At 52.3% G+C, this 27,199-nt stretch overlaps 1 protein-coding gene across 3 annotated transcripts in view; it reads left to right on the top strand.

Moving 5' to 3' along the window:
* Positions 1-27,199, top strand: part of LAMA5 (laminin subunit alpha 5) — a 91,559-nt gene that overhangs the window by 30,392 nt on the left and 33,968 nt on the right. For all 3 annotated transcript variants that reach the window (XM_085314154.1, XM_085314153.1, XM_085314152.1), the window contains exons 3-21: positions 5,934-6,051; positions 9,259-9,377; positions 10,497-10,667; positions 11,186-11,283; positions 15,958-16,073; positions 16,802-16,920; positions 17,793-17,883; positions 18,650-18,784; positions 19,298-19,360; positions 20,758-20,898; positions 21,311-21,448; positions 22,096-22,230; positions 23,060-23,194; positions 24,678-24,815; positions 24,910-24,962; positions 25,161-25,260; positions 25,783-25,835; positions 26,255-26,360; positions 26,969-27,068. In XM_085314154.1, coding sequence (XP_085170280.1) covers positions 5,934-6,051; positions 9,259-9,377; positions 10,497-10,667; positions 11,186-11,283; positions 15,958-16,073; positions 16,802-16,920; positions 17,793-17,883; positions 18,650-18,784; positions 19,298-19,360; positions 20,758-20,898; positions 21,311-21,448; positions 22,096-22,230; positions 23,060-23,194; positions 24,678-24,815; positions 24,910-24,962; positions 25,161-25,260; positions 25,783-25,835; positions 26,255-26,360; positions 26,969-27,068 — 2,129 coding nt within the window. The remainder of the gene's footprint in view (positions 1-5,933; positions 6,052-9,258; positions 9,378-10,496; positions 10,668-11,185; positions 11,284-15,957; positions 16,074-16,801; positions 16,921-17,792; positions 17,884-18,649; positions 18,785-19,297; positions 19,361-20,757; positions 20,899-21,310; positions 21,449-22,095; positions 22,231-23,059; positions 23,195-24,677; positions 24,816-24,909; positions 24,963-25,160; positions 25,261-25,782; positions 25,836-26,254; positions 26,361-26,968; positions 27,069-27,199) is intronic.

Below are 27,199 nucleotides of genomic sequence, written 5' to 3'. Positions count from 1 at the left end.
TCTGTGCTAACTTGGCACTTGCTCTAGAGAGACTCTCTGAGCTGAAGTACCCTGTGCTTGCTTCGCTCTGAGTACAGGCCTGTGCAGAGCACGCAGAGATGGGGGCACCGGCCTCGCGCCCCAGCCAGGCTGGGACCTCGCCTCGCGCTAGCCCACGGCTCTGGCAGCAGCCTCGGACCAAGGCACCGTTTGCGCCCGCCAAATCRCTTTTCAGTGGCAGTGCAAACCTGCTGGGTTATTTTTTGGTAGAAGTTAGCAGTACAGTGCAGGTGCCGAATATTATACCAGCACAGTGATTTTTTTTTTTTTGCAGCCCCCTAAAGCTTTAGTGGCCCACACTGTTTCCATACAGACGTTGTGCAAAAATAGATGGCCAGGCCGCCACTTCTTTTTAATTGCAGAACAGAAGAAACGAAGCAGCATGAAAGGTCAGAGCAGATTTCTTAGCTAGGAGCTGTTTGGAGGAAGTTGAGGAATTTTGGCCCACTGCGCTCTGAAATTCCTGCTGGGCTGTGTGGGAGCCCTCGGCTCGGGGAGGCAGCTCTGCTCGCCAGCCCGAGAAGGCTTTGCCTCGACTCCTCTTTGTACGGGTGCAGCCCGTTTGCACCTTGCAGTCCGCGCTGCGAGCGGCCCGGATCGGCAGCCGCCCGCCGGAGCGCGCGTCGGTGGAGCTGCGGGAAGGAGCGCCGTGGCCGCCCCGGGCAGCTCCGTGCGCGCCCCGAGCGGCTGCAGCCGCCCCGCCTGGCCTTGCCGTGCGCGTTTAATGACGGGCTTTTTGTCACCGTTGCTGCCAGAGTCRCGCGTGCTTTTTGCAAAAAGCGAGGTCGGTCGCTGCAGCCGTTGCGTTCCCCGCGCCCCGGCACGTGGCGGCTCCCCGCGCTGACCGGGAGCCGCTAACCCGCGCTCCGAGGAGGCGGAAAGATCGGGGTGAGCCCTGAGCTCTGCCCGGCAAACTGCTGGTGAGACCCTCTCGTGGGGGACCTCGCCCTTGGCTTGTAGAGGGGTGAACGTGGTCTTTTAACGGGACTTTTTCATTACCTCGTGCTCAAGGTTGTAGTTTCTACCCCGTTAGCTTCTGCGTGCTGATAAACAGGAGGTACCAGGCAGGGCCACGGCTGTGAAGAAATATTGCAGTTCTCAGCTTCGAACGTTTTCTTTAGCTTTCCCAGGAGCGTCGGTGTTGCGGGGACGTACCTGCTGCGTTTAAACGCTGCTGTATGGCCTTGGGACCTCACCCGAAAGCTCTCAGCAAAGAAATCGGGAAATATTGCTGGTTCCAGTTTGTCCGGCTTTTGCAYGTGCCTTCGGTAGCCAGGAGCTGAAGCTAGCGTCTTGAGGGAGGGAAGAGAGGACAGATGTGTGTTTGCTGTTTTGTGCTTGAGAGAAAAGCAGGACATAGCCCTGMGGAAGACACTGATCCACAGGGAGCTGGGTTGCTCTTGCCTCCCCGTGTCCTGGTTTTCCTCTTCAAAATCTCTGTGCTCTCCTGTTGAACAGCAGTCAGAATTGCATCTTTATGGGGTTTTGGTACTAGAAAAAGCTGTTCCYTGTCCACCGCACGAAGGGATGGAGCGAGCAGGTGGTGGTGAAGATGCCTTCACCTCCATCATCCTCTCCCTGCTGTTGCGTTGCCCCATCCTCCCGCCATGGGGGCAGCCTGCAAAGGGTCTTTACCAGGGAAATGTGATTCAAAACCAGTAACAGCAAGGTTGGCTAGAGAGAAAGATGTAATTATTTTCAAAGAAAGTTGGTTGCTGGTTGTCAGAATTTCCTGGCTGAAAACCCACCCAGTTTWTGCTGCTCCTCCATCAAGCCACCCAGTGCTGCTCTGGGCAGGAGCCACCAGGAGCAGGGCTGGAGGGACCAGCTCAGCAATGAGCCTTCGACTCCCTTAGGGCCAGGCCCTCCGCGCTGGGGACTGCTGTGCCCCACTAAGTCATGCAGGGRCAAAGTGACAACTTTTTACCCTGGAAACGTGATTTCTATGCATCTCTCTCCTGTCCTAGCTTTGCTTCCGCAAATCCCTTGTCCCTCGAGGCTCGGGTTTTTCTTTGGCTGGCTCTGGCTCTGCTGCCTCCTTTACATTTCATGCAATCCCACAACTGCATCTGTGCTTTTGCAGGTGATGGGAGCAAGGGATCTGCTTGTACCGAGACAAGTTTGTGCATTAAATCTGKTATTTCACCTCCCTTCTCTATGGAGAAGGGAAAAAAACAGCTTAAGACTCTGGAAGCATAGAGATTTTTATTCATCAGACTGATAATAGGAGCTAAATAAAGCCTTAGGGAAAAAATGGCCATTTCTCTTGCAATATTGGTTGGGCAGAACCATACTAGAACTAAATATGGAATGAGAAGTCTGGCCTTCTTGCCAGTTCTCTCTATTTTTAGAGCTACTGCGCAGTCTTTGTATCTTTGTGAGTTTTCTCAACGTATGCACTTGAAGCCGGCAATCTGCCTCTGTTTTTTCCGGCTGGCTGTTGTATTCGGGATGATAAGGCTGTCGGATGGAGGGTCAGGGGAGTCACCAGATTTGACAAGAAGTTCCTCTGAGCACAAGGATGTGGCTCCTTTCCCAGGACAAGGTTCACCGTGGTCATAGACTTCCCGAATATTTGCTGTGGTCTAAGACYGGCCCTGATCCGTCCGGGCTGAGTAGGTTTGAAGGATAAGCAGTGCCTGCTTCTTGCTGTCCCCCCAGGGCGGTCTTGGCTGGGATGRAATTTAGCAGCAGTTTTAACAGCGCGCAGTGATGCTGACCGTGGTTTTGCATAAGGGGCAGAGGAATGCTGTCTGGTTTGGAGAGCGGAAGCAGGACTGGGATACCTGAATAGGGATTTAGCCAAGAGATTGTGGTCAAACCAGCAGGGCGCCAGAGGTGGTGGTTTTTTGTGGCAAAAAGCCACAAAAAAAAAGCATATAGARTTGGTGTCCTAGCCCTGGCCTTGGATACCTAACCCTCGTGGTGTGGGTGGGACGGGCCTTTTGGGAAGTTCCCGAGAAGCATCGATGCAGTTTTAGAGTTYGGAGCACCGTGTCCAGTTCTGGACTTCCTGGTGCGAGAAGGACAGGATGAGAAAGTTCTCCACAGTGCATTTCTGGGTGGAGGAGACAGCTTTTTACATGTGTTTGCGTGCACAAACCTATGTCTCTGATGCCTTCAGATGGACTGAAACCAGCTCGATTTCTTTTTTCCTTCAGCTGAGCAGAGGGTAGCTGTTGTGGGTGGTGAGCTTCTGGGCTCCCCCGCCCCGGTACTCCTGTGCCCCAGGGACTTTTATGCTAAGGTTGCAACCAGCAGTGCTGGTTCTTTTTTTGGCTGTTGTTTTCACTTGGAAAAACACTGAGCTCTAGGCTKGTTTGTGAGTCAGGTTTCAGCGTTTGGGCAAAACCAGACTCTGACTGTGCACTGGTTTGACTGATTGCAATCAGTGCTCTCCAGAAGCAACTGACTTCTGAGAAGCAGAAGTCTGCCAGGAGCCTGGACTCAAGGATGTTTAATTGGGGATGTCTCTTTCCCAACATGAAACTAGACAGCAAGGAAGACCCCATCAAAAAACATGGGATTTACTGACTACAAACTCATAGTTGGCTGTAAAAAAAAAAAAAAAAAAAAAAAAAAAAAAAAAAAAAAAAAAAAAAAAAAGATAAATGCAGAGATACCGATACGCCTCGCGTTTCTCATTTTCTTTGTGGTTGCTGTTCATTCAGAGCATTTCCCCCTAAGCATGAGGACAAAAATACACACCCTGCTTTCAGGAATTCCTGAAAACAGGTGACCTTTATGGCAGCATCTTTGCTCTGTGGTTATCAAAGCAATTTAGCAGCACTGCGAGTGAAATGGCACAGTGTTTTGGTGCAGGTGGCATTTCCTGCGGGTCGAGGGAAGCACCAAGTGCGTGTGTCAGAGCTGCCGGGTGGGTTTGGTTGTTTTTGCTAAGATGCATTAAAGGCAAATGGGGGAGTTTTTCATTGCATCTCCTTTCACTTCCTAAAAGAGAATCAAGTGCTTCCTGCCTCTTCCAGCTGGATCCCAAGATCMCAAGTGACCACATTCACTGGTTGAAAATAGAGATTCCCAACAGCAGGGCGAGTTCCTCTTACTTGACRGTCATCTTCCCACAAAAGCACGGGGCAGGTGCTGTTCTTTAGAGGTTTCAGGCTGCAGTGCCTTTCCGGGATCCAGGCTGCGTGCACAGCCTGCCCGCAAAGACCGTGGTCTTGAGCGGTCCCCTCCTCTTATTCCCCTGTGCTCCTGCCCACCGATGCTTCTGCGTTGGTGCTTCGTGTCGCCAGCGCTCTGCGTTCGGGTTTGCMGAGGCAGGTTGTCCCGGAGCTCCTAGCGCCTGAGACCGGGTCCCCTGCCGCCCGCGGGAGCCACCGCTCGTTTTGTGCAGCCCTGCCGGATTGCAGCAGGAACGCGGATCCGTTCCCTGGAGAACGAAGCCGTGGAAGGGTTTGTAACGGAGGGAAGGTGCAGCTCCGCTGGCTGGTACGGAGCTCTGCTCGCCGTGCCAAGAAGCAGCCGTGAGAACGGGTCCCGCAGGGAAGCAGCTGCCGGAGCGCAGCCTCTCGGGCTTCGCTAATAAATCACTGCGCTGCTGAGAGGCCGCGGGCAGAAAGGCTGCGCCTCCGAGAAACCTCGGTCTCGCGTGCCTTGACAACGTGTGGGCTGCAGAGGGGAATATAAGGCTGCGTTTGGATCTGGTTTTCTCCTGTTTTTAGCAACTTGAAGTATTTGTCCTTTCGCTTGGGCTCACCAGTCGTCGTGGCAGCAGGGAGCTCGGCTGGGTCACTTCTGTCCTTGATTCAGGATTGCACCAGTCCCCGCTGGCACCAGCCCTGCGGGCGGTGGGAGGTCCCACCGCTCTGCCCCCTGCTCAGCCCGGAGCAGAGTGTGCCAAGGTGCCGGCGCTGGCTTTGGTGGCTCTGCTGGYGGTCAGCCGGGTCATCGCTGGCCTCGTGTCCATCCACAGGGCTGCAGACCTCCTCCTGCACTATTTCCACGCTTACAGACCCAGTACATTTGAATGACTGCAGCAAGGAGCGGGCTTTATGGGTGACTTGGTGGCTTTAAATGCCTCTTCGTCGTCTCTYTTTTCCCCTTAAAAAGTCTCCTGTGGATTGCCAGGGCTGTTTTTGAAGTATTTTATTATTCAGACTCGCCCTCTGATGGGGAATGCGTGCTGCTGGGACAGGGATGCCATCGTCCCCGCRCCAGCGCGGCGGCTCTCTGCCACCTGCTAGTCCTTGCCGGGGGGATGCTCACGCAGAGCTGGCCCTGCATGAGGAGGGACGCTTGAGCCACAGATTTCTACTTTTCAAGCACTWACCTCCCTTTTGGATTGTTTTTGACTTTAGGAATTTTGTCTGATAAGAGGACTTCGTTTGCCTTTAAATATTGCTTTCTGACAGGATGATGGAGTGGGGATTCTTGGAGCGCGTCCGTGCCAGCCGGGGAAGGGAAATTCTGCTGGAGCTTTTGTTTCTTTCTAGCGCTGACATTTYAGCTCTTGGGAGAGTACATTTATTTTATTCTTGGCAAGGATGTGTGCGTGYACACATCAGCGTCCAGACAAATGGGAGCAGCCCAGTGTTACAGCTGTGCTGAAGCCAAGTGGGTCTCTTGGGCTCCTGTCCCTGTGGCATCTGGAACAAGGAGCTGGGCTGGGGCTTTTCTGCAACCAACTACAAAACCCAGCTCACTTGGGTGATGTAGGGCTGATGTGGAGAGCCAAAGAAATGGATTTTGTGGTATTGCAAGCAAGGTGCAATGGGATGTTCCTCCTAGGGTGGTGTATCTCAGCAGTCCAGGACTTGCGAGCGGTGGGCTCTGCAGAGCCCTGGCTCCTTTAGTTGCTTTGAGTCACTAAGCTCTCCTGGGTTTTCATGAAGCCTCACACAGCCAACTAACTCCATGTTTTTCCCTTTCAGCTCTTCCATGTGGCCTATGTCCTGATCAAATTTGCCAATTCTCCCCGTCCTGACCTCTGGGTGCTGGAGCGGTCTACTGACTTCGGCCTTACCTACGAGCCCTGGCAGTACTTTGCCTGTAAGTACGGCAGCATTACCACACAGCACAGCTCGATGCCAAGTGGTGAAGCTGTGCTGTTCTGTATTGCCAGCTTTTTCTTTATGCACGCAMTGGGTTTGGAGTTGTTTCCGTATCATTGCTGCAACATTCCTCTTCTGGAAGCCCAACAAGGTTCCCAGAGCTGCAGGTTAGATCAGTGGCGGGGACTTGCCTGAAAGGAGCTGTGACGCTCCTCAAAGATGTTTTAGGGCAGGAGAACTTCACTGCTCTCTGGGGCTAAAGGTATTTTTTAAAGTTTTGCYGTTGGTGCCCACCCAAATCTCTGCGGTGCTATAACTGGCCCCCGTGCCTGTGGCAGATGTTGCTAGTTTAGATCGAGACCRTGAGGTTTCCTGTTGTTTTCCCTCTGCCCATCACTCCCTGCTTCTCAGCCTTTCCTGGGGAGGTGATGTGAGTTAAGACATACAGCTAGAGCTTGATTTCTGGCGGGGAAGGAGCGCCGAGCCTCAGAGACCTTGCCCCAGGGTGCCCCTAAGGGCTCGTTTTTCTGGCTCACCTGTCAGCCCGTGTTTCCTCTTCGCTGGCCTTTCCGCACGCAGGCAGGAAGCGCGCGCCGTTTCCCCGCTGTGCTGCCTTTGCGTGGCAGCTCCTGCTCAGCACTGAGGTATTCCCCTCTGCTGCAGGCTAGGGGGGAGTTACTGCTGTCAAATCACTCGCTTTGCGTCTTTCTTTCTCCCCTAACTGGGATTCCCCTTCCAGCTCCGCGGCGTCTCCCGCGGCCCGCTGCAGCCGCGGTGTTGCCTGGTCTGGGGCTGCCGGGGCTGAGCCCGGGGAGCTCCCGGGCACCTTGCTCGTTCCCGCTCGTGGTGGCCGTGCTGCCGGGTYGGGAGGTCGGTTCCCCAGAGCACCCCCTGTCCCCGTGGCCTTGCCATCAAAATGCCTGCTGAGCTCCCGGAGGAGGAAGGACTGTCGTGGAGAACATCTGCCACTGCAGCCGACGGGGCCTCTCCGGCTCGTGGGCCGGCGGTGGCCTTCTGCAGCCTGCCGTTCCCATCTCCCAACTGCCCGGAGAGCCTGGCCTCACGCTGGAGGYGCTTTTTGGTTTTCCTAGCTAAGTAACTGCTCTTCCGTAGCGTCCCTTCTCYGGGACTGGCTCTTCGGGGCGGTTGTCCGTGTTCAGCCATGGCAGCGCTCTTTAAAGCAATCTTCTCCAGCTGATGGCGGCAGGTTCCTCACCTGGGGCTTCAGAATAAACTGCCTCTAAAAAGCAGCTGCTTAGGTGAAACCCGGAGGCCTGATGTTAAATATTCCCACACCATCTCCCAGTGCCACGGCCGCAGCAGAGCTCCTGCCAGGGTTTTGTGGAAGGGGGCCGAGCGTGCACGGGCACGTGTCGTGCGACTCACACGGACAGGAAGGCAGGGAAGGTGGACGCAGCTCTTGGTGCTTCCCCCCTTCCCTGGTCCTCCCGCCTGGCTTAGCTCCTCAGTGCGGCACGTGCGTGCGAGGGCCATGCTCGCAGCGAGGGCACCGTAACAGAGTTCGGAGGATTATACCCGTGAGCTGGGCTAAGGCTTCTCCACTAGCTCCCAAGAGGAGCTGAGCAGTCCTGGCAGGGGCAGCTGGTGGTTTGGGCTGCCTTTTGCTCTTCCGCAGGGAGAGCCCTGTGGAAGCACCTGCAGCAACTTGTGCTTTGGCAGGGGTTGCTGAGGGCTCCTGGCACAGGCATAGCGTGAGCAGAAGGAGCAGTGAGAGCAGCACGAGGAAAGAAGAATCAGAGCAGAAAGGGACTGAAGTGCAAGGTGCACATCCCGCATGGGCCTTCAGAGTCATCTCCAGGGAGATACTCAAAAGGCATCTGGGTAGGGTCCTGTGCAACATGCTCTAGGTGACCCTGCTAGAGCAAGGTCTGGATGATTTCCAGCCTTCCAACCTYGACTGTTCTGTGATTTTTGTTTCCAGATGTTGTCTCCTAACCTCCAAAATGGAAGTGATTGGARTGGGAAATAGTGCCTRGGTGTTCGTGAGAGGGGAAATCCCTCTCACCTTTTTCTTGATTGACTCCAATATCTTYTGTCCATGCACCCAGCAACTGGAGATGCCTGAATGCAGTGCCTAGCCTGGGTGCTCTTTGAGAGCACGAGGTCTGAGCAGCTCTGCCTTCTTCCAGGCTTTGCAGCTGCTGTGCTGGCTCTCAGCTGGGCTGTCCCAGGTCCTGTGCCTGTTCGCTCTCACCGTCAGCAGCTTCAGAGGGAGGCAGCAGAAGTTGTCTCAGGCTTTTCCCCAGGGGAGCAGCCCCAGTGAGTGTTTTGTGTAGSGTTTTGCATTGGTAGGTATGGGTGTACACCTTGCAGAATCAGGTCCTTAACTGTTTCAGCATGTTTCCTGTGGTTTATTTGACTTATGCTGTCGCAACCCYCTCTAATGCTAAGTATCCACACTGGCCTTGGATTGCTGTCCCCAAGGGGTGCTTGCAGGTGACCTCGGCATTTCTGGTTTTTAGTGTTGGTTTAAGAGCAATTGCAGAATTCAACAATTGGCTGGTGGGGAAGGAAATATCCTGTGGCCAGCTGCTCTGCCTGTCCCCGGCACTGCAGGCTCCCGCACCATGCCTGCAGTCCTGCTCTGTCCTACGGGAAATGCACCACAGTCACTCTGGTTAGGAGGCTGTTCTTGCAGTTCTCATTAGTTCACTCTTTGGGAGATACACAAGAGGTTAAGAAGCGACACCGTTGTGATTGTGCAAGGTCCTACGTAGGGAGTAGTGAACAACCAAACAACCCTGCAGTTTAGCAGAAGTAGCGTAGCAAACCTGGTGCCCGACAAATCAAGCCAGTCAAATCCAGGCTAGACATAGAGCTCAAGCTAGTTAAGCTATGAGCTTAAAGCTGAAATTACAGGGCAGGTTTCTCTTGCTGGTGCTCCGCAGGTGCTCACACAGTGTCCATTCTCACCTCCGACTGCTGAATTTGTTAACTGCAATGGGGCCTTTTCTGAGGGTTTTTGACCATGCCTGTTCTCATAGTGACTCCCTACCTTCTCAGCAGGCTTGGAGAGGAGAACATATATTTTAGCAGTGAAAGAATTAGTGATGCAAGGCAATCTATATCTAGTACATGCTTAACATAGAGCGTATAACCTTCTCTCCTACTGGCAAGTACAGGGAAATACTTTCTCCAAATTGTTCCTTTCCTCTTACTGCTCTGCTCTCTGGTTGATGAACAGCTTCCAAGAGGGACTGCATAGAGAAGTTTGGCCTGCACACAGTGGATCGTATCACTAAGGATGACCACGCCATCTGCACTACTGAATATTCCCGGATCGTGCCTTTAGAAAATGGGGAGGTGAGCAGTTACCTGGCGTTTCCAGTATTTCTGTGTCTGCGAAAAAAATAGTGAGATAGCTGGACATTGAAATAGGTAGAAGAGTCTCTGAGGAGACTCTAGCTATTCTGAGATGGGAAAGGCTTCTGCCTGTGCTTGGTAAGTTTTGAATTTTGCTCCAAAAGCAGAGAAGGCCTTTGAGGGCTGAGAGGATCATCCTCTTTCCCTGAGTGGGGACTGGGTGGGTTTGATTGTGGACACTCTTCTGCTAGTTGCTGCTCCTCAAGCTAAAGATTCCTGATGGACCAACATTGATTGCTGCTTCCTTTCTGGAGAAAGAAAGTCCTTTGTCCCTCCAGCATACAAGCCCAGGCAGCATTCAGAGGTGGACATTCATGTCCATTCATGGAAGCAGCRTGGAAACATTACCTGTTTCCTCTTGTGCCTACATTTACAATGATAAATGGCCTCGGGTTGTGGCAGCCAGGAGGAACATGACGGCATCCGGTTGCCAATTATACTCTGAGCGTGAGTCATGGGAATGCTTCCAGCCTTTGACGTGTGACTGCCATCTCTGCTCCTGTCCCGGCTGAGCCTGAACTCACCGAGTCACAGCAAACTGTGAAAGGGCCAGTGCCCCGTTTCTCTGTACAAAGCACAGGTAGAACAGGAGGCTTTTGAGGATGACAGCAAGGAGGAGGAGAAAATTGAAAGGGCGTGATGACAAAAAATTGCAAATCAGGTAATGCTAAGGACAGTGTCCAAGGGACTCAGTGTCCAAGGAGATTCAACAGCCATGAACAGTGGCTTGACATGAGGGAGAGAGTCAAACTATGTTTAATGCCAAAAACATGCTTAGGGAATAGGTCTTTGGAGCTGATTTCTTTGGCAGTCATTTAGGGGTGTAAGAAGATAACAGTATTCTGGTTTTGTTTCTTCAGTGACTGTTGATGCTCTTAGTAATTGGTTCCCTCTTTCAGATGTCAGTTAAGCTACACAGTTCTAGAGAACGAGATTGGCAGGGAACTGATCCAGTCTTCTTGAAGTGGGGTCAGGTTTGGGTTTGGCTGAGGGAGAGATTAATTTCCTCCCATCTCAAAAGATCACACTGATTTGTGTTTTCCCTTTTTACACTCGCAGATTGTTGTCTCACTGGTAAATGGGCGCCCGGGAGCCATGAACTTCTCCTATTCTCCTCTCCTGCGGAATTTCACTAAAGCCACCAATATCAGGCTGCGCTTCCTGCAGACAAACACTCTGCTGGGGCATCTGATGGGAAAAGCTTTAAGGGACCCTACCGTGACCAGGAGGGTAAGGCAGTCCTTGATACCTTTTGACATCTCATTATGAGGGTGGAAGTGTTTGAGGGCTATGTGTGCCATCTGTTGGGGGAAGACATCCCTGGCTTCTGCTTTTGGGTTTCTCCTCTCTCTGTGCTCTTCCTCTGGCCAAGGTKAAGGCATCTGCAGCAGATGCCACTGATGGAAACTCTCGCCTTGAGCACTTGGGAAAGAGCCATGCTTCAGGCCAGCAACATGAAGCTGAGAARCACCTGCTTATGTTGCAACTGGCTTTTTGGCTGTGTTGGGAGTCCTAGCTTGAAGCTAAGGTCCTCTCTTACTGGTGACAGGTGTTACTGTAGGCAGRGATTACAGCCAGCCGTTGGCTATAATGAGGCTGAGCTTGCCAGTTATGGGAACTGTCATTTTAGCAAATAAAGCCCTATTGAATCCTGAGTAAGACAGTTATTTGCGGTCTGTGTGTGCAGGTGGAAGCACCTGCAAAGTTTATTTGTAATATTCACAGCCAACTTTTCTTGTGTTCTCCAGTATTACTACAGCATCAAAGATATTAGCATTGGAGGGCGCTGTGTCTGCCATGGCCACGCGGACGTCTGTGATGCCAAAGACCCTAATGACCCATACAGGTAGGTTTTTCRAGAGTCCCAGATATGTGTAAAGTCGTTTGAATTGTTGTGCTGGGAATAGAAAATGCCAGTGTGAGTTGTGTCCTGTCCTGCACTCTTCATTGTGCCAGCACTGTTGTTCCTGAGTCTGCCTGGAAAAGCCAGCAACTGGTCCAGCCAAAATAGCAAAAACGCAACATTTTTATTGGATTATTTTGCAGGCAGATCAGTTGCCTGGTCAGGTTTTCCATCCTGTGTACAGCTCTGCCATYCCAGTGGGATTAGTGTGCTGAAATGGGAGGGTGGGTGTGCAAAGCCAGTGCCGTTGTTGAACGCGGAGCTTTCTCAGCTTCTCTGGGAAGTCCTTTGCTCAACACATGGCTTCCTAAGAGTTGGGACAATACTCTCATAAATAGATGGTTTCCCCAAAAAACTAAGATTCTGCAAATTCCAGTTCTGCTCACAAGAACTGTGGACTTGCTGGTGTATGTAACTAAACAAATACTCTTTGCAAAAGAACAAGAGCGTGCAAAGCAGTTATGTTTTGGCTGATGGGACTCCTTCCGTCAGCCTTAGCTACTTGAAATGCCAAAGAGCTGCTTCAACCCATGAAAGTGTTGCTTCTTAGCCATCTGTGTGCGGCCTGAATGTTGCCTTTATAATTGGGATGAGTAGATTCAGTGGGACCAAGGAAGCTTATATTTCTTTCTCATAAGGATCACGTAGAGCTTTTGGATCTTGTAAAATAAAATTCCAGTGAGTCCTAGCCAAGATTAAAAGCTGCTAAGTGTTAAAACAAAGACGTATTGAAAAGCAAGTCTGCGTCAGTGTGCTTAACTCCCTGGCAAAGGAAAGTTCATAAATATTTGAATGTATTGTTCCTTAGTTTTGTTTTAGACGTTGGTGTTGCTGGATGCACAGTAAACTAGTGTAGCAGAACAGAAGGTCTTAATGGTGCAAAGTGATTTTTTAACACAGAAATGCTCTGGCATTTCTTGGGTATACTTATGGCTCAGAGTACTGTAGGAAGGGAGGGAAAGTTGAGGGAAGATAGATGAGCTGGGACCCATTTTCAGTGCCAATTCTGCTGATGACTGTCTCTGCCTCACTGAATTTCCCTCCTCCACTTTCATTTGGATGCATTTGGCGTCTTTGCTGTTGGTCCCAAACTGCACTGTGGTGTAGGAGCGCATGTAGCAGCTGTTGCATTTCACGCAGAGCAGATTGCACTTGCCTAGAGAAGAAAACATTTCCTACTTGGGTGCTTTGGGCAGTGAGCACATAACATCTGCAAGGCCCTTTGGGATGCATCCAGACAAGGAAGCTGGGTAAAGAGAACGTCTCATGACATTACCGTGACCTGTTAGTAAGCCCAGAAGTGCAAAATGACAGCAGGAGTGTGATAGCAGGGGACCAGCTAGCTGGAGGCTTGTTCAATAATAACTATAACAGATCTTGTTTCCAAAAAGATGTTAGTAGTGAGGAGATGGGATTTAAGCCCTTATTTCTTACATTTCCTCTAGCCATACTCTCCAGGAGGTGGTGTGACTGGAGGGAGGAAGTGAAATTATGCTTTCATTTAAATTGAGAAAATGAATAATCAGTGGAAATGCCGCTATTTCTCCAAGGGTCCTGCGGCAGCTGTTTGCAGCCTTCTTGCTGAGGCAGGCACTAATGGAGAGGCACTCCCACCCCGTTGTCTTGACRCAGTGTCTCCCTAGCGTGGAGCTAGTGTGGCGATACCTGGCGTCACGTTGCATGGCGAGAGCCATCTGCAGAGGCAGCCAAGGCCGTGGACACGCAGGCTGGCCATGTCATCGGCCGCAGCTGTCAGGACCCCGCTGTTCTTCGATAAATCTGTGCAGCCCGTTGGAGAGGGAGGTGCAGCATGTCCGGCAGCACGTCCTGCCTCTTCAACATTGGCGTTTGACAGCAACAAGGCAAGGAGACGCAAACAGAGGGAGGCATGGAGTCTGGTTTTTTTGGCCCTATTAGAAGTCCTGATGATGACTTGGCATATATCTAGGAGGTCCCTGCCTCCCATTTTAACTTCTCTGTTCTGCACATGCCTGTGTTTTTTGTACCTGTTGCCCAGAGAGGCAGGAAGAACACTCTGGTAGAGGTGAGACAAGCTGGAAATCTTGGCAAAGACCTTAGGACTTGATGGAGCATGTTTCATGAGCTGACTTCCTGGCCATAAATGAAAATGTTTTTTCAACTTTGGAAAGTTTCTCTGAAGTGCCAAGATACTGCAGCTGTACTTTCAGCCATGCTAAGTTGGCAGCAAGTCTTGTCCCGGTGTTGGTGCTTGAGCACAAGCGCCTTTGGCAGATACAGCCTCCCTAAGGGCCATTTGCGTTTTTCATAGCTGGCTCTGTTAGCACCAGGGTGGACTGGGCTGAAAGGAAAGGTCTYTGGTTAAAGATGAACACCAGCAGGATGAGACACAAACCTTTCTCCTGGCAAACCACATGAGCAGCAAGATGAGCCTCAGCGAGGAACCCAGCAAGTCCATTTTGCAAGTGGCTTTCCCTCAGTACCATCAGGAGCAATTAGAACAAGGGTCTTGTCTTCCCAACTGTGCTACCCTTCTGTCCTGGACAAATCTGGATGCCAGGCGTCTTGTGTGCCACACGGTGAGCTCCAACAGAGCTGCTCGCTGGAAACTGTTTCCTCTCTGTCATTGAGCATCAGTTCCAGGGGGAAGGCTGAGGTTTTATTTTTAAGGCAGGATGACCAGGAAATACGTGCGTTATGTGAACACAGCCGCTCCCTCTTCTTCCTTGTATATATTCAGTCAATGAAACATGTAAATATTGTAGCTTACGTACATTTGTCCATAACTCATTAGCAGGATGGACTCGGCACAAGGTGCGGTAAAGCTGCTGTGACAGATGAGCTCTCTGAAAGGTCTTTGCTGACTTGGAACAGCAGAGACTAAATAAATAACTTCTCCATTTGAAAAGTAYATTTTTACTCACTGAGTGCCATCTCCTTGCATTCTGGGAACCAAACCAATGCCTTTTAAACATCTCGACTGTTAGAGAGTGCGGTTGTGTGCAGTTGGAGCCATATCCTTGAGTTAGTGAGACTAACACTGCTCAGCAGGTTTATACTTTCCCGGACTCGATGATATCTTGTTCAGCATGTATTTGTACACAGTTTAGTCTTCATCTCTGACTGCTGCCAGGAAAAACGTAAGAAAATGTTGCTTCTTTGGAAGTGTTGGGCAGTGATCAGCCAGTTAAGGGGTTTGTGGCTACCTTCATTGTAGAACTGTGGCCAGATGTTGGCCTGTTCCTCAGGTCTCCCTCTTGGGTCTCCAACATATCAGGAGAACAATGTTTCCAGTGAACRTGCATGTTTCAGGATGCGTTTCTGTAATTGGGGCTATGAACAAACCCCTCCAGGGCTCAGCTTGTGCCTGGCTGCTCCTGGCCACAGCCTGGCCTGGGGACGTGGTAAGGACAGGGGCATGAGGAGGGTGCAGAAGGGCAGCTGCAGCCAAGTGTTTGGTGGAGCTTTCAAGGAGGGGATGCCAGGAGGGTTGGACAAGGTGGTGAGCACAGCGCGGACCTCCTGAGGCTCACCCTGCCTTCTGAAGCAAYGTCCTCAGCAGTGCTGTGTGTGCGATCAGTTCAGGTTCCCCCAGACTTTCAGCTCATTCCATACTTCATGAAAAYGAGTTGATTTGTTTCACGCTGCTGCCTCTGTCTGGCTGTTCACAATGTACGGGCTTGCGGGTCCCACGTCTTGAAAATACGCATAGGTGGAAGCACACAACAGTGGCACTCATTGCAGCGTGGAGGAATATGCCCACATCGTTGCTTCTCACTGGCCGTGACTGCTTCATTTGTTTCTGATGTTTTAAGAAACTACAGTTATTTTTAAATGCTGCTTTTCAATGGAAAAGCATTGGGAGAGCTGGGAGTGGCAGGCCTGCCCTCAGGGGAATGAGTAATTGCACAGATAAAAGCTGGAACACGCTGTATTATCCATAAGTCTAATACAACAGAAAGCGTTTGTGTTGGACGGGGAATCGCCTTCTGCTCAGTGGAAGTTTTGGAGGTGATGTCACCGACGTTAATGAATTAACGTTGTGGTCGAGCAGAGATGAGAGCCTTTGGTCGGCTGTCGAGACTGCTTGCCGGGCGTCTCCAGAGCTGCTCGTTTACTCAGCATAGCTCTGCTTACACAAGCTGAGAAAAGCAGGGGGTGCATTTCACAGAGAGGCTGGGGCAAGTGTCTGCTAAAAGCTTAAAATGCTGCCTAAGTTCATGCTTCAGGGCCTCCAGGAAGCATAGGAGCACCTGGCGGGTCGGATGTGACCCGTGCAGCCYCATCCCTCTCCGGCTCTGGGTTATCATTTATCCCTTCCGTGCTGCCCCTGCCCAGCACCTGGACCATCTCCTTGTCACCTGCATCCAGCAGCTCCCTGTCAAGTAATTTGTTCCTTTTCAAGTTTCTGCTGCTGCCCCCTCCGGCCATTTCACACTTCTTGTCTGTGAAGCTGGCTGGACAAGGGCATGCTTGGAGTAATTTTCTTCTATTCCTTCTCTCCTTGCAAAGAAAGAAGGAGGCAGTAGAGGAGGAGAAGTAAAAAGGGAGGGAATGGCACCAGAAGAGGAAAACTTGGTGTTGAGCTCATAGAAAAACAGCAAACTCCAAAGTCAAAATCTGCCTTCTCCCCTCCAGGCTTCAGTGYGACTGCCAACACAACACCTGCGGCGGCTCCTGCGATCGCTGCTGCCCCGGCTTCAACCAGTTCCCGTGGAAGCCAGCCACCGCCGACAGTGCAAACGAATGCCAGCGTAAGTTGTCGGTGGCTGGAGTTGCATTTTCCTTCTTTTCCAGCTGTTTTGCAGGCAGGAACAAAGCACGGATCTGATCGTAGGGTTCATGCAGGCAATTCTAGTTGCTCAATTCTGTCTCCGAGATGAGTTGCATTTGGATCTGTTTACATACAGGACGTGTTTATTTGTCTAGCAGATCCCTTTGCTAGATGCCGACACTGGCATTTGTGTTGCACTGGGAATGCAAAGCATGGAACGTGGTTACATCACTTGATCTGTTACAAATGCAGAGCCACAAAGGACAGTTGGGTCTTATTCCTGTGGGTTTATAAAGAACACCCTCACCCTGTGCTGAACTTTCCAGCTCACCTCCATTCCTGATGGGGTAAAAGCAGATACAGTCGTGAATGTTGCCCTTTATGCCAAACCACTTGAGGCCCCCAAATTGAGTAATTTCTTTTCCTTGTCTCTACACGTCTCTACGTATTTTACTTCTGGATTTGTGCCTGCTGTATTTTTTGGTTTGCAGATGAGACCTTGTGAAAGAGCCTGTTTTCTATACTTTTGAAGACCTCTGGAAGCTCTGAAAGAGCTTTCAGTCCTCCGGATGCATTTTAGCTTTGTTTCTCATGGAAATGTCACCCATGCAATATCAAACCCATGAAGATTGGTCTGATTTTGAGATCAGACTGGTGGCAGAAGGTCCTTCATGGAGCAGTGGCTTAACTAAGTGTCTCTGTTTTCAGCTTGCAATTGCAATAGCCATGCCTACGACTGCTACTATGACCCAGAGGTGGATCGCCACAAAGCCAGCAGAAGTCACGAAGACAAGTTTGAAGGTGGAGGTGTTTGCATTGACTGCCAGGTAGGCCAGAAGGTGTATGATAGAAAAACCTGTTGCAGATTCTTGTGTTTTCTTCCACTCTCAACCTGGAGTGCTGCCTTGCTGGCTAACTCCCTCTCCCCCCACACACACTCTGTTATCTTAATTAGGTATCCTGGGAATTTGGGCTCTGGGCAACACATTAAAGGTGTGTGTACCAGTAATGAGAAAGGAGTTGAGTCCSTAGCCATCCCTCTACTAGAATAATGTTGCCTTTTAATGCTTTTCTAAGGCACCAAGCATTGGTTTGCATCTGCTTCTCCCAGGATCCAGGGGAGTTTGGTCTTTGACCTCTGGAGGGAACAGAGCAAGGCTGATGATGAACACGTTGGAAAGTCCCTGTCTAGTTTGCAATGCTCAGGTCCTGCCGTCTCTCTGGATCACTGCCTGACCACTGAACTGCTGATCTGCTCAGCCTTTGAGGTTCCCAACGGAAGTGCCTGTAGAATAGTCTAGTAGCTCGTCTACTGCCAAGTGACAGGTTCATGATGTGGCAAGAATCTGGCATGACTCATTCAGTTCTACCATCTTGCTGTGAGAAAACGGATCATTTCTGTCCTCCTAGTGCAAAGCAGTCAGAACATTTTACCATCTGAAACAAGCAGAATGAGCTTGAGGTCAGACGTGAACCTGAAACGTGGATTGGGCTTTTGGAAGGATACACAGTTTGCAGGAAAGACTTTGTTTTCAAATTGGCATATGTGGAATTTTGAGCAGATTTGAGTCCTCCATGTACTGATGTTCCTGAGTTGCTCCCTCTTGATCCTGAAGCTGCCAGCAAATCTGGCAGATGAACTTGAATCCTCTCCTGTCTTGCAGAGGAACTCATGCTCTTCTAACTCTCTGTCTTACAGCATCACACCACRGGTATTAACTGCGAGAGGTGCATCCCGGGATACTACCGGTCCCCTGATCACCCGATTGACTCTCCGTACATTTGCTATCGTGAGTGTGATTTGCCCTGCAGGTCACAGATGCTGTGCTGGATTTTGTGACACTGGGGTCTGGAGCATGAGATTGAGAGATTTTTCTAGTGTCATGGGCCAGCAGCACCATGACAGACGTGGCCACGTGAGAACCCAGCTGTATGGTTCCTTCTGCAGCTGACGCTGCCCATGGAAATGTGTGYGTGCATGCAGCCACCCATGCACACAGACAGCGTGTGTGTCCACAGTAGCCATGAAATCAGAAGTGACTGCATATTCCAAAACTGGAATGAGCTAAAAATATGTTGTCAACCCTACCATGCCTGCAGAGAAGTCCAAGCTTAGCTACCATCTCTGCATCCTTTCAGCTGGCAGTAGCAGTCTGTAGCTCTCCATGCAGCAGACAGGGATTTCCAGGCAGACAGTTGGTTATAGCCATCTGCCTGGGAAACCTGGGTCGTTCTGCTGGTTGTGGTATTTTGGCTCTTCTGCACTGCCTTCCAGCAGCAGTGCACCACTGCCTTCTCTCCAGGGTAATTTCTGGAGAAGTGAGTTGGGTTTGTGCTGCTTTTCYTAGGCCCCCACAGCATGATAAGGACAGCGGCAGCAGTTCCCCATAGCCAGACCCTTTCAAAGGGGCAATCATACCTTTTTGCAGTAGAGTGGGATCGCTCCTAGAGGCGCTTTGCTCTTTGGCTGATGATTGCAGTGATGTCCTTCCTGTGCTTGTAGCTGGTGAGGGTCACTGTCGGGGGTGACCTTTCTGGCCTTCTTGCTCTCCGCAGGCTGCAACTGTGAGTCAGACTTYACAGATGGCACCTGTGAGGACCTCACTGGACGCTGTTACTGCAAGCCGAATTACACCGGGGAGCACTGTGACGCCTGTGCCGAGGGGTATCTCGACTTCCCACACTGCTACCGTAAGTGCCGGGGCAGCTCAGCTCGGGGGCAGCTGGCACGTGGGCAGCAAGCTCTGAAACCCTCCAGATCCAGCAAGTGTGAGAAGGACTAACGTTACAGCTCCCGTTAGATCTGCTCCCCAGGCATCTTCCTGCACTGCTGAATTCCCTTGCCCTCAGCAGGGTACCCACAGGCATGGACAAGCCCCCGTTTGGCTTCGATGGAGCCTGGAGCAGTGCAGAACTGGGATAAACATGGTTCTCTAGAGTCAGTGGGGAGTTTTCCACTTGGCTGAAGGCTCATCCCTCACTTTCTCTGTAGGAGAGAGAAAGACATCTCTCCAGACCCTAAGGGAAGATTAAAAAACAGCTGTAATTAACTTTTGTTTAGTGGGATGTCTGCACTTTGTTCTCATGGTACATGCTTTTGTTCAGCCCGTTCAGTTCTGGGACCATCAACCCACTGATACTCCAAACAGGATTTCTTTGAGCGTGTATGTCATGACTTYGTGCAATATCTCTTTCTCCACATAGCTATTCCAGCTTTTGCTCACAACGATACTGGAGAACAAGTGCTCCCTGCAGGACAGATAATCAGTAAGTAACACAATTTTACCTGCTGCTTTGGCAATCGTACTGCTAGTGTTATCAAATCTCACCACCCAAGGCAAGATCAGGTCCTCGGCTTACTGGGCACGTTCACTGTGACAGCCCTGATACGCAAAACTTGTGGCTCTGAGAGAGGACGCAGCTGAAGGGTAGAAAGAAAGAAGTTTTATGATTCCCTTTTTATCGATGAGGAAGCTCTAGCACAGAGCAACTGCATGATTATGTGCTTGATTCTGTCGTCTGTGCCGTGTGAGGGGGTCTCTTCTGGCCTTCCTGCAAGGAAAACCCCAAGATCGCCTGAAGGCTGTGGCGAGCTCAGAACTGAACTAGGCTCTCCCAAATCCCAGCCTTTGAGCTTAGATACGAACTTGTCCTTCCGCCACATCTGCATGCTCTTCATTTTCCCAGCCATGGAAAGCACAGCTGGGCTGTGCCCTGCCCTCCTCCGCCACGCACCTTCCCTGGGGCACAGTGGTGTGCGTGCTTTGGCAGCCCTGCTGTGAGCATCTGGGAAGTGCGTGCACATGTCGGTCCAGTCACTCGTGCTTTCTCTGTTGCTTTGAATTCTCTCCTTGCCCATATTCTTGCTCCCTTCTGCTTCCCTCATCTCACATCCTCGCCCCTCTCAGGCCATCTCTTCCTCTGTCTTCTTTTATCTCTTTTCCCACCAAGTTTCTCCCTTTTCTCCTGCTTTCTAGTGCCCTCCAGATAACCTTTTCCTTCCTTCTCGTATTTTGAACTCTGTATCTTCCAGTCAGGTTTTTCCTTCCTGAACTGGAATTTTTCACTTCCGTTCTCGTTTCCTCACCTCTTCCTTCCTCGGTTCTCAGTTTCTGCGCTTCCATCCCTCTACCCTGCGCCCCAGGCCAGTGCTATGTGCTCGGGACAGGAAGCATATGCAGGGCTAGCCAAGGGTCCCAGCATTGCTGGCCTGGAGCCCCAGCCCGCACTGCCAACAGGAAATTCCCAAATGCAATCAAGGCTGGAGCRACCAGAACCATCCTGGTTCACTGAAGGCTTTGGTCATTGCTGCAGAGCTCCTGGCAGTGTTGCAGTGGGTCTGCCCTGCCTGCACTTGTGCATTGAGCATCCATCTGCCCTGCACATTCCCCTCTTGCCATCCAGCGCCTTGCACATCTGCCTGCTGCTGAGGTCTCTGTACTGCTCTGCGATCCCGTGAACCAGGTGTGCTGGTGGCCTGAGCAGTGCTCAGTAAAACAGCCATACCTGAAGGCCAGCCCAGGAGCCGCCACCTCATTGCAACCCCTTCCCTGTCCTGGTGGGAATGTACTGGTGGAGCAGGGCTGGGATTTCCAGGCGTCCTTGCGCCCTGCTGCCTCGCAGTAGAGATGTCCTRAAAGCGGCATGCGTTGTTGTCCTTGCAGACTGCGACTGCTACGCTGGCGGCACAGAAGGCAACGCCTGTCGCAAGGACCCTCGGGTGGGCATGTGCGTGTGCAAGCCCAACTTCCAGGGAGCGCACTGCGACCAGTGTGCACCGGGCCACTACGGACCCAGCTGCCAGCGTGAGTGCCTCGGCCCCTGGGCTCCCTGCGGGGAGCGCGCGTCCTCCCCCCCCCCGCTCGGCCCGCACAGCAGGAATTCTCCAGCCCCACTTCCAAGTGACAAATTCCCATGACTTCTGTTGGTATGTCCCACCCAGCCCTGACCYCCTCAGCCTTGGGGGTTTCTGGAGGAATTCCCTACGGATGTGAGCTCCGGGCTGGACGTGCTGGCTGGCCGCTCGATTCCTGGCGGCTGCTCCCGTGCCTGCATTTCCACCCCGGAGGAGTGGACAATTTGGTTACTTTTGCCTTCCCCCCCAGCCTGTGAAAAGCCAGTGCCCTCTGCATACTGGAGAGAAAGCCTTGCCCTGGGTGAAACGCCATCAGCGGCGAGCCCGGAGGGCGGTTTTCGATGTCCCTTGTTGCTTTGCAGCCTGCCAGTGCTCCGGCCCCGGTCAGTACGACGGCACCTGTGACAGCGAGAGCGGGCAGTGTGTGTGCCGGACCGGCTTTGAAGGGCACGCGTGCAACGAGTGTGCTCCCGGCTACTTCAACTACCCCCTGTGCCAGCGTGCGTATCCACCCCGGCGTGCGCGTGGGTGCTCTCCGYGTGCACCGCGCAGCTGCCAGTGCAAGCGCCGACTTCGGGAGGCCCCAAAAGGGATCAGATCTTTTGTGCTGGGTGGTGGCAAATACTGTAAAGAAGATCCCTGCCCTGCTTGTAGTTGCTGTATTGGGCATGAGACATCAGAAAATGAGCACGTGGCAATGGTGACTTAGTGTTGGTCAGTGTGATAGGAGCAATCTGCCTCTGCCACCTTAGAGTAAACGTTCCAGCAAAGCCAGAAACTTTTGGAAGGATTTTGAAGGGTTGGAAAGTGGTTTTGTGGGTGTTATGGAGGACATCTGCAATGGGCAGCAATGGGGAAGGGAGCAACACTTGGCCCTTGGGTGAACATAGCTGATCAGAGGTGGGAGCAGGACAGAGAAGGGGTAGAGAAGAGAGAGGTGGAAGGGTATGGAAGACGTAGATGACTCATGCATTGACGAAGGGGACTCAGCAAATGGAAGCAGAGATTGACACTTAGAGCACTTAAACAGCCCCTAAATGCCCATCTGAGAACTTTAGAAAAAGCCCCACTTTGTCATGGGCGTTGCTCCATGCTCCCAGTGGAGGAGGCCCCCAGCGCCCACCRCTGAGGTGTCTCCTCGTTGCAGTGTGCGGCTGCAGCACCGTCGGGACACTGCCGGGAGGCTGTGACGCCGCTGGGAGATGTTTCTGCAAGCCAGAGTTTGATGGGCCTCATTGTGACCGCTGCAGCCCCGGACACCATTCGTACCCCCACTGCTATGGTAAGGAGAAGCCGGTGTTGTCAGCCCTGTGGATAAACAGCTGGAGATGTCTGTGTTTTACGTCAGTGTGGTGAAAGAAGTCACAGGGTGCTTGAGTCTCCCCAAAACAACCTGTCAAAGGAGATGGTTAATGCATTGCAGAAGGGCAGGCTGTCCCACGCGCAGACGGGGCAGCCGAGTCTGAGGTGTCCCTGGGGCRGTGGTGGGTGACGTCTGGCTGGAGGCAGAGGAAAAAAAACAGCCTGGCTCCCAGGTCAGCCTGTGTCAGCCAGTAAGAGAAAGTATCTCAAGCGTGTCTCAGATTTTTGGTTATTCGCGTGGGACGTTTTAATGAGGGTTAATGTTCAGATCCTGTTGCTCCATCGTCTTCCAAAAAACAGGCTTATTTTAGAAAGACGTTGGTGTTTCTCAAAACCAAATCCCGTGTGATTTGCACTGTAAATTTGGCAGGATTGCTGTGAGGTTGCGGATGATGCCAGAGCCTGGAAGACAAAGCTTTTTTTTTTTTTTTAATCAGTCACTCTTCCTTTCCTCGGCCCCACCGTGATCTGGTGTCCCAGCACCTGCCTTTTTGTCTGCTTAGTGCATTAGCCTACTGAACTGCTGCGGAGCGTTGAGTTTGCTGTTAAAAAAAAAAAAATCTCCAGGGCGTTTTCCTGGTATGGCGATGGCTCTAGATGAAAGTATTCCCTGCATCTCCAGCGGATTAAGGAATGAATGGATTTAGTTCTGCTGGAAGCAGCCGATCGCTGTGGGAGCGCGTGGCAGCTCAGAACCGGAGCGGCCGGCCGCGCGGTCAGTCGAGCTAAGGCGATGCCTTCTCTTGCAGCCTGCTCCTGCGATTCCCGGGGCTCGGTGGACAACGACTGCAGCCCCGCCGGGCAGTGCCGATGTCACGCGAATTTTGGGGGACACACCTGCAGCCAGTGTGCCCTGGGCTTCTACGGGTACCCCAGCTGCACGCGTGAGTACCTTCCCCGGCTGGGGGTCTCGCGGGAGACTAGTGACCAGCTGCTGATCCTGGCTTTATCAGAAGGACACAGTGCGCTGGATTTTTCTGCCTACCCCTGGGTTTGAGCGTCTGCAGCTGGGGGGAGCAGGCTTTGGGCTGGGTAGTATTTTCCCGCAGAAGTCTCAGACCACACGTTCRGATGGTGCTTAGGTGGCTGGTGAGGAGGTGCCGCCGCCGGAGCAGAGCGGCTCGTGCCAGGAGGTGCAGCGGGTGCCGGCGGCGCGGCGGGTGCCGGCGGCGCTGGCGTGTCCTCCGCAGCCCCTCTCCTGGCCCCGGGCGACGTGTCCCCAGCTCCCTCCCCATCGGCAGTCACGCTGGCAGCCAGCCGTACTCATGTCTYGCCACAAGGACTCGCTGCTCGTTAAAAGAGTAATCGAGCATCATCACGCCGAGCGCGGACGCCCGGGCCGGCTGGCAGCACGCGCCCCGCGAAGGCCCGTGCCGGCGATACGCCCGTGAAGAGGCGGGAGGCCTGGGCGAAAGGGTCTCRCCGGAGTTCGGTGGTCACTTCCTAAAGCAGAATCCAAAGTGCAGAGCTGCAGAGGAGTTGTAGCAGAGAGAGAGAGGAGGAGAACCTGCCTTTTTTTTTTTTTTTCCAAAAACTTGCTATTTTATGAACAGTGTTCTGCTGTTAGCCAGGCTGGGGCTGTCAACCTAACGCGCGCCCTTGGGGTCAGCGCAGGGATTTGAGGAGCGTGGGCTGGGCTGAGGTGTAGCAGCTGGCTCCCTGGCAGCTCAGGGACCTTTCATCCCGTAGGGTGCAGGATCTGCACATGCTTTCGCAGGAGGCGCCTTGTCCTGGGAGCCCAAAGCCGTTTCCCTGCTCCTGCTCTCAGGCACCGGAGATCCCTGCAGGCAGGTGCCTGTGCCTGATGTCCACGGTGCAGAACTGAACACTGCTCTTCAATGTTTGGGTGTARATGGCGTTTCGTGGGTGATTGTCAACGTTTTGAGGATATGGTCGTGCACTCTCCTTTTCCTTAACCCCATAGCTCCTCCCTCTCACTGAAGTACACTTAAATATGTTAAATGTGGTAAACATTGCAGTGTCTATTTTTTTTAATGGCGTGTTTTTAACTGAAAGCAAAGAATTGAGTGCATATGTTATATTTAACCCATTTTTCTGGCTGCTTTGGCGGTGGTGAAGGTCAGGCAGACAAAAGAGTTTATTGGTGTAAAGCCTCGAATGCAGAAGTCTTTGTGTCYGTGGAGTCACAGGGTTTCTTTTGGTGGTGGTGCGGGGAGCTGAGCAGAGGTTTTCTTTGGAAAGTCTTGAATCGAGCAGAGGTTGTCCTGGGAGGTTGCACTGCAGGCAGGTTTCTCGGTGTCGAATGCTCCCTTTTGCTCGGCTGCGGCCCCCCGCCGCTGCGTGTAGGTCGTACTCCGGCCTTCCCAGGAGGAGCGGGCGCCGGAGTGGTTGCTCTCCATTTCGCAGCTTGCCAGTGCTCCAGGCAAGGCTCCCTGCAGAGCACGTGCGACCAGGACACCGGGCAGTGCAGCTGTCGGCCCAAGGTGACGGGACTGCGCTGTGACACCTGCGTGCCGGGGGCCTACGGATTTCCACACTGTGAAGGTAGCCACCTTCTGCTTGGCCGGGGCCACCCGTTAGGACTAGCTGGGCATGAACAATCTCTTTCTAAGCCTCCCCTTGTGCTTTTGTTTTCCAGTGGGCTCCTGTAACCCAGCAGGGCTGGTGCCTGCAGACCCCTCGCTGGCCCCGGTGAGTATTGAATACACCTACCAAGCTCTGCAGCTCWCCTCTGCTTGATCCCCTCATCCTCCCTTTGGGCCAAGTGCTTTCTTAAGCACAGTACCGCCAGCAGCCCTTCCCAACTCCAGAGGAGCAGATTTCACGTTCAGCCATGCTGCTGCAAACTCTGCCGCTCTCACCTGCTCCTGTCTTTCCATCCCTTCTCAGGGTTCCTGTGCATGTCGGGCATATGTTGAAGGTCCAGCTTGTGACAGATGCAAACCGCTGTACTGGAACCTGACTCCGGAGAACCCCTACGGCTGCATGAGTAAGAAAATGCTATTTGTGTGGCCCCAGAATGTCCCACCATGCTGTAATGGGGCGAGACCCAAACCCAAGCCAGTGGGGACCATCACTATYGGTTGGAAGTGATATCTTTCCTTCATTCTTCAATGTGAGGTGACATGTCACAGCTGTAATGGTCTGAGTAAGCCATACCTGGGGAGGGAAAAGGCTGCAGTCTGGAGCTTTTCGTTTAGGATAGAATTGGCAGGGTTCATGCAGTGAGTTGTGGCATTCTCAGCCCTCCGTTCAGACTTTGCACACTTGGATTTTCATGGAGAGATGTGCAAAAAAGTCAAATGCCTTTAGTAGTTGTGTCTGCAGCTGTAACTGTCCAAAATGAAAGTTGAACCCTTTGGCAGTGCTGCCCTCAGTTTCTCTAATCCCAGACAGAGGTCATAGCTGGTGTCCTCTGATACAGTAGGTACTGTYCTCCATCAGGCTACTAACACCCTTCTCAGAGGCTGTGTTGATCTTCTGGCTTTCTTATTTTTCTTCCCATCTCTAGGCTGCAAGTGTGATACCAAGGGCACCATCAGTGGAATTGCAGAGTGTCAGCAGGTAAGTTTGCTCCGATCTGCATCCAGGCATTTCCAGGCCTGTGCTATACGGAGAGCGTTTCAATGATGTCTCTCCTGACAGCTGCTGTAGAGGCCTGTCCCGACACTGAGCACTCAGAGCTTGCACCATAGTCTGGGCTTGCATGAGAACATAGGATTAAGATCTGTCATAAATTAGGCACCTAAATATTTCTGGGTCTGGCCCAGCATCCCTGGATTTTTGTTTGCATGTGTTGGGTAATTGCACTTATCTAGTACTTTTCTAGCCCACCCACGCACAGGAAGCAGTGCAGAGCATGAAGCTCAAAATTCTCCAGTGTCTCAAACTAGGACCCAAGCAGCCAAGAAACAGCTTGGCTGTGACGAGCCATAGGGAAGGAGTGGGGTCTCTAACTGATTCCCATGCCTGCTGTCTCCTAGGGCAATGGGCAGTGTTTCTGCAAACCAAACATCTGCGGGCAGCTCTGCTCAACATGCAAAGACGGATACTTCAATATGGACAAAGCCAATTACTTTGGCTGCCAAGGTGAGCTGCCTTCGTGGTGTGTTAGGTCTGGTGAAGGAGGGGGCCACAAGAGCCAGTCCCTGGAATAAGTGGATGGCAGCCTTGGAGAGCAGGGCTGTGGGAGATGTCCTACCATTTGCTTTTACCATATCAAGGTATGGAGCAGGAAGAGGTTTTGCTGAAGATCTGAGAGGCCTAAATTCACCCTTTTGCCACCAGTGGGCACAGATCAGTCAGGCTAAGGGGAATGAAAGGTTGTAGAGGCTTCTCTTCTCCATGCCCTTGAGAAGAGGGGTGGGAGGAGCTCTAGGAGAGAAAGAGGCAGGAGGAGCTCTGGTTAGGCTGTGAAGAGAAAGCAACCTGGGTGCTAGAGAGCCTGGGCTCACAGCTGGACCATGAGGATTCGCAGGCCTCTGCTCCTCCCGGTGACTGTTGGCCACCTGGAAATAGCTCAGTGCTGAGGTGGAGGAGAAGCTGATCCAAATGGGGCTGGGGCCAGTATGAAAACGGATGCAATGGAATAAAAATAGCACCCTGGCCTCCCCTCCGGGGCCGGGTGCGCCTTTGATTAGCRCTATCAGGAGCTCGTTAGCATGGCTGGAATGTAAACATATGCTTCCTGTCCTCAGGCTGCCAGTGCGACGTCGGTGGCTCGGTGGGGCCAGCCTGTGAGGAGCGCACCGGAGCCTGTCCCTGCCGGCAGAACACCCGTGGTCCCATGTGCACCCAGTAAGAGCCACCCACATGGGCTTCACTCTGTGCGTGCTGGCGGGAGATCCCCACATACTGGCCTGTCCCCTAGCAGGTGGTGGGCATCCAGCTGATGGATGCTCCATGTCCCCTTTCCTCTCCTGAAGCCA

This window comes from Rhea americana, unplaced genomic scaffold (assembly GCF_003343005.1).
Source record: "Rhea americana isolate MKP2758 unplaced genomic scaffold, rheAme1 scaffold_4, whole genome shotgun sequence".
Classification (NCBI taxonomy): domain Eukaryota; kingdom Metazoa; phylum Chordata; class Aves; order Rheiformes; family Rheidae; genus Rhea; species Rhea americana.
This window is presented reverse-complemented; position numbering and strand designations above follow the sequence as displayed.